Here is a 16,883-nt window from a genome sequence, read left to right on the forward strand (position 1 = left end):
CAAGTCATAATCACAAAATGGGGTGCTGTGTTTAGCTCGTATATTTAATATACTTCATTGCTAAATGTTTATTGCAATAAACTCTGACCCAGTGTATAACTGTTCTTAAAGGGCAAATACAAGTAAAATACAAGTTGGTCCAATGTGAAAAGACACCTTGTAATATTTATGTATTATTTTCAATTCTATGCCATGCCATTACTTGTTATATACTGATGTAGGATATACATTTCATATGTAGCTGAGTGAAGTGTATTGTTCTGGGTCATGACCCATTTCAGGAAGAGAAGCTGGATTCACAATAGGCCTAGGCTGGCGATACGTGCACCCGTCTTTCTTCTCGGGCCGAGCGCTTCAGAGTCTGTTAGTGTGGCTGAAGTATGACTGCATATAACAGGCAGACAGTGGTTATCTGCATTTACAGACATGTCTGGTCTAATCTATTCTAATGATTATCAGACAATGCTCTCACTTTGGGACCACACTCTTGGCTACATAGGGCAACTGGCTAGTTTCATTGATAATGTCTTCTGTACATGGGAAAAATATTTCTCTACAATCACTCAAAATACAGCATCTTCAGTTTTGATAAGCTCCCGATACTTTTACGTATGTATATGTGAAAGTTATTTGTAGCTCTTTTTTTGCAAGGAAACTTGTATTTTAGGAAACATTATGACATATCACTGGTTAATACGAGTACAAGAGTGCAGCTATTTCTTAATTTAATGAATGGATTAATTATTGATAATTACCAGCTTGCAAACTTAAACAAAATGTTGAAGCAAAGTTCTGCAAAGTGGAATCAACTTCCTCCATTCTCTGCAGTGTCAAAAGTCGTGGAATAAGACCTTCAAGAGATTGCACAAAAAGTCGAGCGCTGTGCTGATCTGCCTCTTGGTTTTTCAGCAGCTTTAAAGACAAAGCCGCAGTCCGTAATGACCTATGACCAGGACAGTCCCTGGGGGTCTGATCCTCATCTGCCAGGGAACAGTTATCAGACCCAATGTCTGAGACATCAGATCTACCAGAATCCTTCTCTGCGGCCATTGAATACTGATCACAGGAATCAAATTCAGTCCTAGACAGATCTTGCTCATCAACACTAAAATTACTCTCACTGTATCTTGAGCCATAAGATCTTGCTCTACTATCAACTGATAAAAAATTTGTTATGTCTGGATAAACTGTAATATGACTCCTTTGAACAACATCTGGTTGATCTACAACTTCTAACTCTGCATCTTTATTACGATCATCTTGGACAGCTGGGGATTGTAAATTATTTCCTTGTCCATCCACGTTGTCCTCTGGAGTAGTTTGCCCCAGATCTCCTTCCAATGTGGTCTGTCCTGTGTCTGTGGTAACACTAATGCTAATATCTGGACTTTTTTCTGTCTGAAGCTCCCAAGGTGTGTGCTCTGATGAAAGAATGCGCCTTTGCCACCTGAAGTCCGCCTCATTAATTTCCATGGACTCTCTGCTTGACTCGGCTCCATCCCTGAGCTCATCAATACGTCGAAGGAGATGCTGGACCTGATCTTCTTTCAGACCTTTTCCTTGGCTCAGTTCATCTAACGCTCCAAGCAAGGCACAAACACATGATACTGATGCATAGCAAGCTTCAATGCCTCCTTTAATGCATGCCTCTGCCATCCCATCCATAATCCTACAACATAAAATAACAAAATAAAAATACTAATTGACATACATGACCTGAAAGTTTAAAATGAACATGCCTTAAAGAGCATTACGGAGTACATAAATGATATGTATAAAACGCTTTAAAAACCTATTAGCAATATATAATATTTAACATTGGTGTAAGACCCTTATAGAACCCTTGTACATTTTAGGAATAAGTACTATTGTAGATAAGTATATTTGAGGTCAGCTTCTAATTTAACGCTGTGCAAAATATTGTAATCCATACCTCAATGATTTCTATAGTCCTTATAATTTACTGTAGGTATATATCATACGATAGATGAACAAATGTCTACATCATGACAAAAAATTTCAGACCAATTATCTGGGATTATTTTTAAAGGAAAACATTTTATTCTATTACATTTACCTGAATGATTTTTGCCCTACATAATAATAGCACAATACCTGTCATGTTCAATCAGAAAGTGAGCAGGCAATCTTTCTAGCAAATCAGCACTTCTCTGATAACCAAGATAGGAGTGGCTAGATTAACAGTGGTACTGTGTACAGAATGTACTTAACATTTGTGCGGATGTTTCATTAATCGTAGAGAGAGAATTGTATTCTCACTAAGTAAAGGGAAATAGACTGTGAAAAAGATGAAAACATAAATCATAAATAATTTAGGATTACATAAATTACACCCACTACTTCTGTGAGAGTTTGCAAAATAAAATGATATATCCATATAAGTAATCATTATGTTATAGCTTTAAAAGAAATTAGTAGATATTGTACTTAGAAAGAGAAAAGACAAAGATTGAAGTTTTGCAAAAAATGTTGCAAAAGATGTTCTCAGCGAATATGGACAAGCCAAGGACGCACAGCTGAATGTTTTATGGAAAGTAACATTTAGACTGGTGGGAAAATGCATGAGAAGATAAAAACATAAGAAGGTTTTTTGTTTAAAACTTACAAATTGCAGAATACGCATAATGTATCATTAGCTTATTGTATTCATAATTTGCTGTTTTCTAATTGGTTGCTTCTATGCCTCTAAAACTTCTAATTGGTTGTTACACTTCTATACCCCTAAAAACTGTTATGTATAATTATATGATTTATTTCTTGAGTAAAGCAGTTTCAGTTTGGAAACCAGACACTTGTGTGGTCTCTTATCCTGTGCTCCGATCGATCATTACTATAGATATTTGATAAACTGCTGACTGACTTATTCAATTACAGGTGGTTATTCTGTTAACATAGGTAAAGAACCCCAACACTTCTAGCAAATCATTTGCTTTCTAGCTGTCCTTCATATCTTTTACTAAAGAGATAGAAGACTGAAGCAACTGTTTATTAGAAGAAATTGTGACTGAATCCTTGCTAAGGTTCTTGGGGCTGTTGGAAATCATTTTACATAGTATTATTCTAGCTACAAAGGCACAATGGTTCTAACTGAAGGTTTTAATCCTATATTCTCTGGTGCTGTGTGGAAATGTCAGCAATGTTTCTTCTCTGAGTGTAAAATACAACCTAAGAAGATTATTAATGCATCCTGTCCAACAAAATATTGTCTTGCCGGGACCATTGTTCTATTATAAAGTACAAGAAAAAAATGGCAGTTTAAAGAATTTAAATAACTAATCTACTTTGCTGTATCATATTATAAGTGCCACCTTCCTTCTATTCATGGGGAAAATACATGTTTTTAGCTGGAAACCCCTTTAAGCTTAGTTTGTGCAAACAGTATCGCTATAGTATATACAGCAAGAAAAAGTAACTAAAATACAATACAAAACAAAAAAAACTCAGCTTATACAGTACTATGTATGCTGGGGATTGCATCATCCTAAATCATACAGAGCAATGTAAGAGGTGCTTTGAAATTAGTCACGATTTGTGAATGGGACTTTGTGATAAAAATATTCAATGAGAAACACTTAAAATAATACATATAAGCTATCCATGAAATACATAGACATTTCCTCATGGAGTCCTGTGAAATAGTGTGTGATTTATAAAAACAGAAGGGAGAACAAATAAATCTGTTTTGACAAATTGTAAATATTAAGGGGCCTATTTATCAATCAATTAGCGCATATTTAGCTCAATATATATAGTTTCTTATCGTAGCGATAAATTATTCTCAGATATTCTAGCGTTAAAAAGAAAGACAAATAACATATTACTGCACTCATTTGATAATCTTTACAACTAAGCTCTGGCAATGATAAATTCAATAAAATGACAATAATACTGTCTGTATGGGCAAGGTTGAGCTTGCATGATAAAAGCACAGAATTTAAAGATAAGAAAAAATGTAATAACCACATAAAATAAATATGCTATGTAATGTAGAGCAACTTCTGCAGGTTTCATGGCATAATACACAAAACCCTTGAGATAAAAATAAATAAATAATCAAGGTTTGAAGTAAATACCAGTAGGTGAACTCACAACTTTAGCAGGTCCAGATGTGACTTCCTCTTTGATATTGATCTTTTTCTTGTTTCTGGTTCAGAAGTGCACGGCCCTGCAAGGTCGAAAAGTCTCTGAGGACTGCTGAGTATCTAGGAGTCAGAAGACAAGCAGCCTAATAAGTAAACCTGCATTATGATCATTCCGGTGTGGATAATATGCACATTACCTAGCCAGGACCACTTTGCTATAATAACAGAATAATATAGCGAACCTACCGGATGGTACAGACAGTGTGTACAATAGGTGTGTTTTGTGTGAAAATTTCCACTGGTTTTCTGCCTGAAAGCATCTCAAAGCAAGGTCAACAATGTAACATGAGAATGCCATGAACATAGATATTTGCTTTAAAAGGTCTGTTGTCACTTAATATATATTATTAACACTTAATTAAGTAGCACCAGCATGCTAAGCAGCACTTTATTATTGGAAATAAAACAAAATTGGATATTAACAGACAGATAAAGAGGTAAACGGTGCTCCTTGTTGGCAAGGTTACAGTTTATGGAGAAGTAGGAGTTGAGTTTTGTGCTAAATCTTGCATATTGGTCTAGCCAGATTGCAAAAAAAAAATACTAGCTTAGTGAGATCTGAGTGAACTGCGTAGAGGGGTGGTAATCGAGTAGAATAGTTTAGGGAAGTTAAGAAGGTATTTGCCAAAGGAGGTGAGCTTTCAGGGAAAACTTGAATGTTTCCAGGCTAAGGGAAAGTCTTGTTGCACAAGGGAGGAATTCCACAGATAGGGCACAGCCCAGAGATAAAGTCCTGTAATTAGAATGGGGGCAAGTAATGAGTGAGGTTGAGAGATAAAGATCTTTGGCAGAGCAAAAGGGTTGAATTCGGAGATATGTTGAGATAAGGGAGGATATTTAAGTTAGTGGAGTTTTTTTATAATGTCCTTGTATGTTAGTAGAAGTATTTTATATTGGATTTGGTAAATTACAGACAACCAAGTTATGGACTGGCAGAGTAAAGCAGCAATATCAGAATGGTTTGCAAGAAAAATTAGTCTAGCTCAAACTTGCCAACTTATGGCAAGTATGATCTGGGAGCCTCCCGGGGAAGGTGGGCGCGCAGGGGGTGGGGCTCCGAAAAGCTTGTCATTTTGGCCCCACCCCCGTGACGGAATGACGCAAAACGCGTCATTTTACAGCGGGGCGGGGCCAAACATTCCCGGTGAATCTCTGTGTTTTGGACCTAATTCTGCCCACTTCACTAGGAAGTGGGCAGATCAGGGAGATTTCCATGCTCTCCCGGGAGTCAGGGAGACTCACGTGAAATGCGGGAGTCTCCTGGAATGGCAAGTATGGTCTAGCTGCTGCATTCAAAATAGATATTAATTGTGAAATGTTTGGTTAGGAGAAACCAGTAGAAAGGTAATACATAATCATGTGTAAGATAATTTGATTATAAGAAAGAGTAAGTAGATAAATTACAGAGTGACAGGAAGCAGAGATTCTTTATATACTGCCTATAGAAAATCATCATACCCTGTAAAAATCATTACCTTTTGTCACATTACACTATGGCAATTGAAATAAAATAAATCAAACTTTTTCCAGCTTTATTTACACATTATAACCCTCAACATGAAAGTGAAAATAACATTTACAAAAATTCTACAAGAAAAACAGACAGTATTTAACTTATGTGCAAAACAGAAAACTAATTTTCACCCCTTGCATTGTAACATGGTTTTGTCCAGGAGACTTAAATAAGAAACTTCTTAATTTAAGTACCTTAATGAACCAGGCCCCATGTCTGTATGTTCAACACTACCAAAAGGCAGCAATAGCTATTGACCTATTTCCTTTCTTTTTTCTAACTATCTGGATAATTAACTTCCAGATAAATGTACATATAATCTGATTTACTCTGTTTTATTATGTACTTATAAAAAATGTTTAAGCTTATTAAGAATCTTCTGTCTTTTGAGAATGTGCATACGGTGCTTGTTATGCTGCCTGAAATGGGAATTTATAAGACGCTTACACCTGACTTCCTCTAGTTGCGAGGTCTGCTAACAATTGGTCAGGACCCCAGTTGGAATGCCAGTATCTGTTTTCGTGTCCCAATTGCAAGATATGCTATACACTGTATTGGGGAATGCCTCTTGTGGGGTTTTCAGAACATTGGCACACTAACTAGCGCTTGGGGTTTCCAGAACATTGGCACACTGGCGCTTGGGGTTTCCAGAACATTGGCACACTAACTAGCGCTTGGGGTTTCCAGAACATTGGCACACTGGCGCTTGGGGTTTCCAGAACATTGGCACACTAACTAGCGCTTGGGGTTTCCAGAACATTGGCACACTAACTAGAGCTTGGGGTTTCCAGAACAATGGCACACTAACTAGAGCTTGGGGTTTCCAGAACATTGGCACACTAACTAGCGCTTGGGGTTTCCAGAACAATGGCACACTAACTAGCGCTTGGGGTTTCCAGAACAATGGCACACTAACTAGCGCTTGGGGTTTCCAGAACAATGGCACACTAACTAGCGCTTGGGGTTTCCAGAGCAATGGCACACTAACTAGCGCTTGGGGTTTCCAGAGCAATGGCACACTAACTAGTGCTTGGGGTTTCCAGAACATTAGCACACTAACTAGCGCTTGGGGTTTCCAGAACATTAGCACACTAACTAGCGCTTGGGGTTTCCAGAACATTGGCACACTGGCGCTTGGGGTTTCCAGAACATTGGCACACTAACCAGCGCTTGGGGTTTCCAGAACATTGGCACACTAACCAGCGCTTGGGGTTTCCAGAACATTGGCACACTAACCAGCGCTTGGGGTTTCCAGAACATTGGCACACTAACCAGCGCTTGGGGTTTCCAGAACATTGGCACACTAACCAGCGCTTGGGGTTTCCAGAACATTGGCACACTAACCAGCGCTTGGGGTTTCCAGAACAATAGCACACTAACCAGCGCTTGGGGTTTCCAGAACATTGGCACACTAACCAGCGTTTGGGGTTTCCAGAACATTGGCACACTAACCAGCGCTTGGGGTTTCCAGAACAATGGCACACTAACTAGCGCTTGGGGTTTCCAGAACAATGGCACACTAACTAGCGCTTGGGGTTTCCAGAACAATGGCACACTAACTAGCGCTTGGGGTTTCCAGAACAATGGCACACTAACTAACGCTTGGGGTTTCCAGAACAATGGCACACTAACTAGCGCTTGGGGTTTCCAGAACAATGGCACACTAACTAGCGCTTGGGGTTTCCAGAACATTGGCACACTAACTAGTGCTTGGGGTTTCCAGAACATTGGCACACTAACTAGCGCTTGGGGTTTCCAGAACAATGGCACACTAACTAGCGCTTGGGGTTTCCAGAACATTGGCACACTAACTAGTGCTTGGGGTTTCCAGAACAATAGCACACTAACTAGCGCTTGGGGTTTCCAGAACAATAGCACACTGGCGCTTGGGGTTTCCAGAACATTGGCACACTAACTAGCGCTTGGGGTTTCCAGAACATTGGCACACTGGCGCTTGGGGTTTCCAGAACATTGGCACACTAACTAGCGCTTGGGTTTTCCAGAACATTGGCACACTAACTAGCGCTTGGGGTTTCCAGAACATTGGCACACTTACTAGCGCTTGGGGTTTCCAGAACATTGGCACACTAACTAGCGCTTGGGGTTTCCAGAACATTGGCACACTGGCGCTTGGGGTTTCCAGAACATTGGCACACTAACTAGCGCTTGGGGTTTCCAGAACATTGGCACACTAACTAGCGCTTGGGGTTTCCAGAACATTGGCACACTAACTAGCGCTTGGGGTTTCCAGAACATTGGCACACTAACTAGCGCTTGGGGCTTCCAGAACATTGGCACACTAACTAGCGCTTGGGGTTTCCAGAACATTGGCACACTAACTAGCGCTTGGGGTTTCCAGAACAATGGCACACTAACTAGCGCTTGGGGTTTCCAGAACATTGGCACACTAACTAGTGCTTGGGGTTTCCAGAACAATGGCACACTAACTAGTGCTTGGGGTTTCCAGAACAATAGCACACTAACTAGCGCTTGGGGTTTCCAGAACATTGGCACACTAACCTGCGCTTGGGGTTTCCAGAACATTGGCACACTAACCTGCGCTTGGGGTTTCCAGAACAATAGCACACTAACTAGCGCTTGGGGTTTCCAGAACAATGGCACACTAACTAGCGCTTGGGGTTTCCAGAACAATGGCACACTAACTAGCGCTTGGGGTTTCCAGAACAATGGCACACTAACTAGCGCTTGGGGTTTCCAGAACAATGGCACACTAACTAGCGCTTGGGGTTTCCAGAACAATGGCACACTAACTAGCGCTTGGGGTTTCCAGAACAATGGCACACTAACTAGCGCTTGGGGTTTCCAGAACAATGGCACACTAACTAGCGCTTGGGGTTTCCAGAACAATGGCACACTAACTAGTGCTTGGGGTTTCCAGAACAATAGCACACTGGCGCTTGGGGTTTCCAGAACATTGGCACACTAACCTGCGCTTGGGGTTTCCAGAACAATAGCACACTAACTAGCGCTTGGGGTTTCCAGAACAATGGCACACTAACTAGCGCTTGGGGTTTCCAGAACAATGGCACACTAACTAGCGCTTGGGGTTTCCAGAACAATGGCACACTAACTAGCGCTTGGGGTTTCCAGAACAATGGCACACTAACTAGCGCTTGGGGTTTCCAGAACAATGGCACACTAACTAGCGCTTGGGGTTTCCAGAACAATGGCACACTGGCACTTGGGGTTTCAAGCTGAAGAAAAATTAAGCACCATTGCTCTAGTTCACAGAGAAAGATATTTTTTTTACACATATCTTTCTGTCTGAATGACGCAGCCAGTCTCTCATTCTGAATTTACAGAATATTAGTTTGCAAACAAAATATACATACAATGCTAAGCATCTATAGTTCTTTCAAGGCACAGAAACATTTACATATAGATTTGTGAATGTTACTATTTGATTTTTCATATTGGAGATATTTAGATCTTAAAGTTTAGTGCCTTGGCCTTTAAACTGCAAAAATAATTGTTTAAATAGTTTTTGTTGCATTATTTGTCAAAAACAATCCTGTAACTCTACATGCACTGACTGCTAAATATCTTTCTAGCAGTGATGGTTCCACTGTAATGGTTTCACAGTTGCCTTGGTTACCAGTATAATTGTTAGAGAATGAGAACATGTGACAGGCTAGAAGACGAAAAGAATCTTTGCCGATTGTTAATAGGAAAAGTAAGTGGATAGAAATGGCCCTGACCTCCACCAACCGAAAAAGAAAATGTAACCCATTAAGTGCCAACCAAAGCAAGTCCAACTGATTAATACAGTTTAATACAGTAGTATTAGTAAAACTGGAGGAATGCCCTTTCTGCCAACAGTGTGACTGGCTATAAAACCATTGATTTAAAAAGATGCATGCTCAAATATCATTAAAAGGTATCATAATACAATTCATTAAAAATAAATAAAAATGTTTGTATACGTGCAGGTTTCCATTTGCATACAGTGTATGTTATACTAGTGAGAGAATATTAGTACAAATTGCTTCCCAACGTTCAGGTTTGCCATCAGATTACAATGTAAAGACCAAGACAGAAAAGCTATGCGCTTTTCTGGTAGACTGTACTGACAAAGGTGTATAATTAAACAAGCAGACATGCTATACACATCAACTTAGTAGACAGCTACTATTAGAAGCATGTAATTACCAATAAAGCGACGTGCGAACTCCGCACCACATGGGAGAGGTACAGGCATCAGAAATTTACATACACAAGCCCCCAAAGAAGTCGTAACTTGAGGAACTATCGCCAGTTGGTCGTGGAGTGATCGGAAATTTATACACATTACATGATCGGAAGGTGATTGGAACGAGAATACCAAGCAAATGAACAGACAACTGGCACTTTGGGGCGACTTTTGACCATCATGTACTTATACACACTAACCAGACATCCGAATGAACAGTCGTATGTCAGCTGTTTTGCACGATGATTGGACGAAAAAGTTCCAGTGTGTATATAGCCTTATAGAGATGCCCGAGAATTTAATATACTTATGTAACAATTGTAGAGCTATTAAGAGTACTTCTTAATTTTGGTAACCCTTCACAATGTAGAGAATCTTACTAGCACAAAAGCCGGGCTGTTACAAATATTAGCTAAATAAAAAAATATGCAGTGATGTTTTCAATCACTGCCGGCAGATATGTCAATTGAGTGAGGTCAGTGAAGGAAACATGTATTACAATACATGATGAGCAATGTTAGTCAGCTGGGGGAGTCATATTGTAACACTTAAAACGAACTGTGGCCTCTGGGACCCTCCAGTCAGATTTCAACACCTTCATCGGTAAAATGAAATTGACTTTTGTTTCTAGATGTGTGGTTTTGTGTAGCTGTTATGTGCATATTTGAATGTGGTTCCTTCATAAGACTTCACCTCTATATTTAAGTTTGTAATTTGTAAATTTATAAATTATAATTTGTAGTTATATTAAAATGAACATGTACTTAATTTTCAATAGAAATAGAAAAATACAGCATTACATCTTACAGAAAGGTTTTTTGCATGGCTAACAGGTTCACTTTAAAACCATAGTGCTATATAGTCACATAGGGCAATCTATATGCAGAATTACATTATATAACTTTTATAATGTGAGCAATACATTCATGCAGACTCCCAGTGTTACTAAGATTATTACCACTGCACCAGATAATCACATTTCCGATTCTAATTGTAACTGCAAAACTAGCAGCAATATTGTATATTGGGTGGTGCACTATATACATGTATAACTGATGTAGGTTCCAAGACACAAGAAGTAAAGAGCATGGCTAACTGGGGCACTCTGATTTATGTTCATTTACATAGTTAAAACAACAATCTTTATTAAATTGATTAAAATAAATAAAGGAAAACTGTTCCCAATATTTGGCTTTATAGTTAATTTAGTAAAGTCCTTTTAGCTATCTAATACATTCTACCAGCAAATGTAATATATAAATGATATAAGACTGGTCAATATATAGGTCGTTGTAACAACTTTATTTGTGAGAATGTATTAGACAACTAAAAGGACTTTACTAAATTGAAACTATAAAGCCAAGGATATTAGAACACATTGTTGTCTGTATAACTTGATTATTTGAATATATAATAAACATAGCGAGGCTTGGCGGCAGAGCTGGCATTTTATTGACACAGTTTTTATCAATATATATATATATATATATATCACTAAATATTTTGCTACTAGTAATACGCAGGAAAATATTGGGAACACTTTTCCTTTACTCATTTTAATCAATTTAATAAACATTATTGTTTTAACAATGTAAAACATTATTGTTTTAACAATGTAAATGAACATAGATCAGAGTGCCCCAGTTAGCCATGCTCTTTTCTTCTTGTTTCTTGAGACTCCCAGTGTTCTATAATCACAAATAAACATCCATCAGTGACCCCTTAATTTATCTCTTGCAGAACAATGCAAGAGTTTAGGCTATGAATAAATTAAGCAGATTACTGTGATTCATCTTCTAGAAACATTCATTAGTCGTTTTAAAAAGAAAGCTTGAAATGGAAGATAGTGTAAGATTTTTTTTCACTCAATTAGGAAACAAAGGAATGTGAGGAAAGGGATGGGGGCTCCTGAATTGCACTAACCTCTTTCATGATTTTGATGGCTTCTACTCGATTCTGTGGCGGAGCATACAGCAGAATGCGGTGATACAAAGACTGCAACACTGGTCTCATAGACTCAACCGAGCCCATAAGTCTAACTAACTCTGCCGCAATATAATAGATAGTCCGGGCAACTGGGCCACTGAGAGCTGGGGCTGTAGAAGAACATGCCGATCCCCGTCCCTGATCCGCTACTCCAGTTGAGTGACAATCAGAATCAACACAGGTGTTACTATGAGCAGAGGTTATAGTCTTGTCATGGACTGGGTTTCCAAGGATCACTACAAGGGCTGGGCATAGCTGCTTCCTGCAAATAAATCACATAAAAACAATCTTTACAAAACACACACTGAAAGTGTAAAAAAAAAAGATTAAACAATGTATATGATGGTTCATGTTACAATATTGCACTGTATACGAGATGAACACACAATATGCATTGTCACACTGACACTTACCATATTAGATCCATGAAGCCTTTGTGGTTATGCATTGTAGGGGATGAGCTGTTCAACATTGAAAGAATACACTCAAGGTACAGTAGCTGCAACGGATGGTTTTCGCTGTCAATGGAATATAGTTATATAATTACAAAGAATAGCCTCAGTTCCCAACTAGTTTCATATTTTAGATGACTAAATGACGACTAAACCAAAAACTCATGCAACCGAAAGAAGCAATTAAACATATATATATATATATATATGTATATATATAAACATATACACACACACATACACACACACACACACACACGCATATATATATTTCCCATACTGTAGCAGACTTTCAGATAGAACACATATATTTGCTGTGTAGCAGAGTACAAACTTGTTTTACAGCCATTTGAAGCTGGAGAGAGTATGGGGTAGATTTACTACAATTGTGTTTGGCAGCGGTGTGGAATACCACACATCCCCACAAATTTTTGCTGGTTTAGTGCTCAAAACCGCCATGCTTACTATAGGGCGGTTTGAGGCCTGAATCTAAAATCGCCTGTGATGTGTGGTGGTTTAAGAACAGCAAAATAGTCAAACCCACCACAAAACCACCAAAAAAAAAACCCAGCTTTTTTTATATCTGCTGTTGGTTGGCTAGCTGTGGCAATCATTATTGATTATGGGCACAACATTCATTTATAATTCTGCTTCCATTCCACCTCAATCCCCCCTCCCTCCCCTTCCCCATTTTATGCTGAACTTTATAGTCTCAAAATGACATGCTGATAATGCGGATAATGTTCTGCCTTTTTGCACCCTTTCTGGTTATTTATCTTTGTATTGCTACTATATTGTAGAACATTTGTTTTGTTGGTTTCTAACAATTGCACAACTTGTCATTTCAACATTATTAATATTATTATTAATAAAGGGAGCAATATTATTGTATTATAGGCAAAATGTATATATAATTAAATTAAAAAATAATAAATAAATAATAATAATAAAATAATATTAACCCCTTAATATAATGAAAAATAAAAATTGCCCCCATAAGTTAATTATAAATTAATCTTGGGACCATAATCAATTATTATTTGCAACAATAATTCATAAATCAATACTGGCTAGTATTATGTTAGAAATGGAAAAATAGCTCAATCAAAATGCAAGCCTCTTACAACTACCTATTTTGTTTTGGCTGTTTTAACCATTGTGATGTTGTGGAAATCAAGAGCCTTTTTGCTCATACACAGCTGAGGTCATTTTCTGAACTGAAACAATATTTAGGAAAAATCATCCTATCAATTAGGAAATCGCAACATCACTGAGATTGGGGGTAGACGATATGTAAAAATAAGAAGCCAGCAGGCTATTTTAAGGATTCGGACAGATGTGCATCCATTTACCCAAACAGAAATAGAAAATTAGTTATGACTATCTCCCTTAAAAATTAGAGTTTTGACATTATGTGTGCAATTGTTATGCTCCTGAGTGAAAGCTCTGTGATCAGCTAATGCAAACTAAATAAGCCCCTCACCCACGCGTGCCCCCCCAATGATCACCGCTATATGTTAGATATCTTCAGTTATATAAAGAACCGGCAACTTTTGCACACTAAACATGCTGTTTCTATGATACTGCTGCTGGTACCATCAGAGAAACCCTGCAGCTTTGCTGTCTCTTCTGGCTTATAAAAAAGAAAAAAGGAAGAGACAAATAGAGTCTACACACATTCTACAAGTGAAAAAAATACATCAGGTGGACTCTTTCTGGCTATGAAGTTACAGTGATTTCCCAGCAGTCCTTCTCATTAAAGTCTTGAATGGGACAAGAGGTTGGAACAGTGTAAGGTTTACTACAGGGGGTGTAGAGCAAAAATCAATTGCAAAGTTTAGTGCCCTCAAATCTTATTACTAGGCCAGAAACAGTTTGTTAGATATAACCTTAACATATGCTTATTTTTCTACCAGATGACAGCATAAGATTGAATAATTTGCAAAAGTTCCTGTTATCCATAGAGAGGCATGCATTATTAGAAACGTGTGTATTTCCCTTTTAAACAAACTCACGTTCATTTATATTTATATGTGGAAGCAAAGGAGTGAACTTGATGTACTTTTTTTCACTTGTAGAACGTGTGTAGTACTGTGTGTGAATACACACATACATGTGTATGTGAATACAAGAATGGCCATCTTGAGCAAAGTATTCCACATGTTAGAAGCAATTTCAGAAACGATCTAGTGAAATTACTTTGATCACACACAATCATGGTAACAGGCCGTGGATGCACTTGCGCTGCAGTTAGTGACCATACTAATGTTACCATGGACTACATCTAAGAACCTGCCTGGGATGTTAATACATGCTCGCAGGCTATACATTTTGGCATTTGTACAGGCAGGTTGATTAACCGGTACACAATAGATCAAATCAGTATTGACTGGAACAATACACTTTTGAAGTACCCTGTATTCTCATGAAACAAGCCGGATATTAAGTGGTAAATAAGTGTTTTAATTTACAATGACATTCTGTGGGTTTAATGGAAGAAATTTATAATTTGAAATGCAACAAAGTTTTTAAAGTACCGTTAAAAGTCCATTAACCTGAAAATACAAGTAGACTTTAGCAACACAGCTATTAATAACGTTCACAAACAGGTATATAAAAAAGTTTCACAAACTTATCAAATCATAAGATATTTGATATAGAGAGATAAATAACTTGTATGTGTATATTTGTGAATGTTATAATAATAATAATAATAATTATTTAATATATGGCAAATTGGATTCTATGCTTAGTGGTTTATTAGCAGTTTTGTTAATGAACTTTACTTCTGGGCACAAAACAGTTTTCTAACACCACCGTTTTGTAAACAATATTATTGTAACATATTTGGACATAAATCAAATTTTACTCTCCGTACATTTAAAACTGTTCCACATATTAATCAAAGTTGACAGGAATGGCTGTATTTAGCAATGATCAAACAATATTGTCCTACAATTATTCAATAATACGATGTACTGCAGACCAAACATACACTGTACTTACTTAATAACAGCCTGCAACTTGTCGCACAGGACAGTAAGCACAGAGACAATGTCATCACAGAGCGACTCCACAGAAGGGCCAGATTCTATGGATAGATGAAAAGGTCAATGGTTTACCATAATAACATATTATATTAGGAAACACCAAATTCCAAATACATTTTTTTTAAACAAATATTTCTGTCACCCCAGTTACTCTATGAAAGCAAAATATAAAGATGTGTCCAAAACAAATCTTTCTGACTGTTAGAATCCATTGCAAAAATGAACTACAGCCCTTACCTTTAAAGCAGATTATATTATTAAATTTCAATAAATTCCACTCCAGTAAATCTATGGAATTATTTTTCTCCTTTGTTTACAAACACAAAACTTACTATGCAGAACTGTGCAACGGGGAATTCATGTCACAATAAAATACAATCTAAGTGAAATGGGAGTAATTATGATAACTGATGTTGGGGAAATTATTGTGCCATGCTCTGCCAGACCAGGATGATGTTCAAAGTCACGTCAACATGGTGTGCAATGTACTACACCAAAATAAGATTACATTTCTACAAACCATATACATTTGGAGATAGGACAAACTTGAAGGTGTTCAAGTGCACAATGGCACAAAGCTTTTGCACCATATAAAAGGACGATTCTCATGCCAGCTCGGGCATTAACCAGTATTTTGAATAGGGTTCCACTTGGATGTACTATGCTTACCAAATGCAACTGACTGGTGGAAAAAACAATGTTGTTATAGATGTAATAAGTCAATGCAATTGTCATAACTGTTGCCTAATTTGGATATTTAAGAAAATACTTTACCCTGATTATTTACTCAGAGTAGTCTCATTATCACAGATCAATCAATGCTTTCTATATCTCAGCTAAGAGGTCCACAGATCCTAAAAGACTTGCTAAAATGGCTTTGGCCAGGGAGAATTATTTTTATTCATTATAGGAAACATAGTGGATCAAAACAATACTTCTATCAATACGTGGTCGAGAAAACCGCTGTATGAATCAGCTGAATGTAACAACATAATATGGGGGGTATTCAATTGTTTCTTTTAACGCGCTAAAACACCAAAAAAACGAGCGCTCGAAAAAAACTTCATATTATACGGTAATTTTGCGCGCGTAAACAGTTAATACGGTACTTACTCGCTGCCAGCGGGCTGAATTTCAGCTCGCTGCTCAGGGAGCTGCGAGATGAAATTTAGCGAGTAATTACCGTATTAACGGTAATATTTTTAGAGCGCTCGGTTTTTTTTGTTTTAGCGGGTTAAAAGAAACAATTGAATACCCCCTTATGTGTTCATGATATATACATGTCCCTAAACAACATTATGTGGATGATGTGTCTCTCCTAGGAATCCATATAACATAATCATCTCTCAAATCTATATGTGCAGAAAATGATTCCATGTTTAGTGAAAACAATACCATAGGCCTGCTTAAAGAATACATATTTCAGATTGCTAGGTTTAACATTGTTAGGTGATTCCAGTTTGGGACAAGTCAGAGAGTAACTGAAGGCTTCCTAACAGACTCCGTTCT

The 16,883-nt window shown here is 37.8% G+C and overlaps 1 protein-coding gene and 1 long non-coding RNA gene across 2 annotated transcripts in view; one reads left to right on the forward strand and one right to left on the reverse strand.

Moving 5' to 3' along the window:
- ARFGEF3 (ARFGEF family member 3) overlaps positions 1-16,883 on the reverse strand; it is a 109,361-nt gene that overhangs the window by 62,591 nt on the left and 29,887 nt on the right. Inside the window, exons 8-12 of the mRNA XM_075203138.1 lie at positions 15,331-15,415; positions 12,286-12,390; positions 11,810-12,134; positions 4,111-4,223; positions 756-1,669 (exon numbers count right to left, since the gene is read on the reverse strand). Of these exons, the coding sequence (XP_075059239.1) occupies positions 756-1,669; positions 4,111-4,223; positions 11,810-12,134; positions 12,286-12,390; positions 15,331-15,415 (1,542 nt within the window). The remainder of the gene's footprint in view (positions 1-755; positions 1,670-4,110; positions 4,224-11,809; positions 12,135-12,285; positions 12,391-15,330; positions 15,416-16,883) is intronic.
- LOC142144381 (uncharacterized) overlaps positions 1-16,883 on the forward strand; it is a 173,300-nt gene that overhangs the window by 52,175 nt on the left and 104,242 nt on the right. The gene's annotated exons all lie outside the window — the stretch shown is intronic.

Source organism: Mixophyes fleayi, chromosome 3, assembly GCF_038048845.1.
Source record: "Mixophyes fleayi isolate aMixFle1 chromosome 3, aMixFle1.hap1, whole genome shotgun sequence".
NCBI lineage: Eukaryota > Metazoa > Chordata > Amphibia > Anura > Limnodynastidae > Mixophyes > Mixophyes fleayi.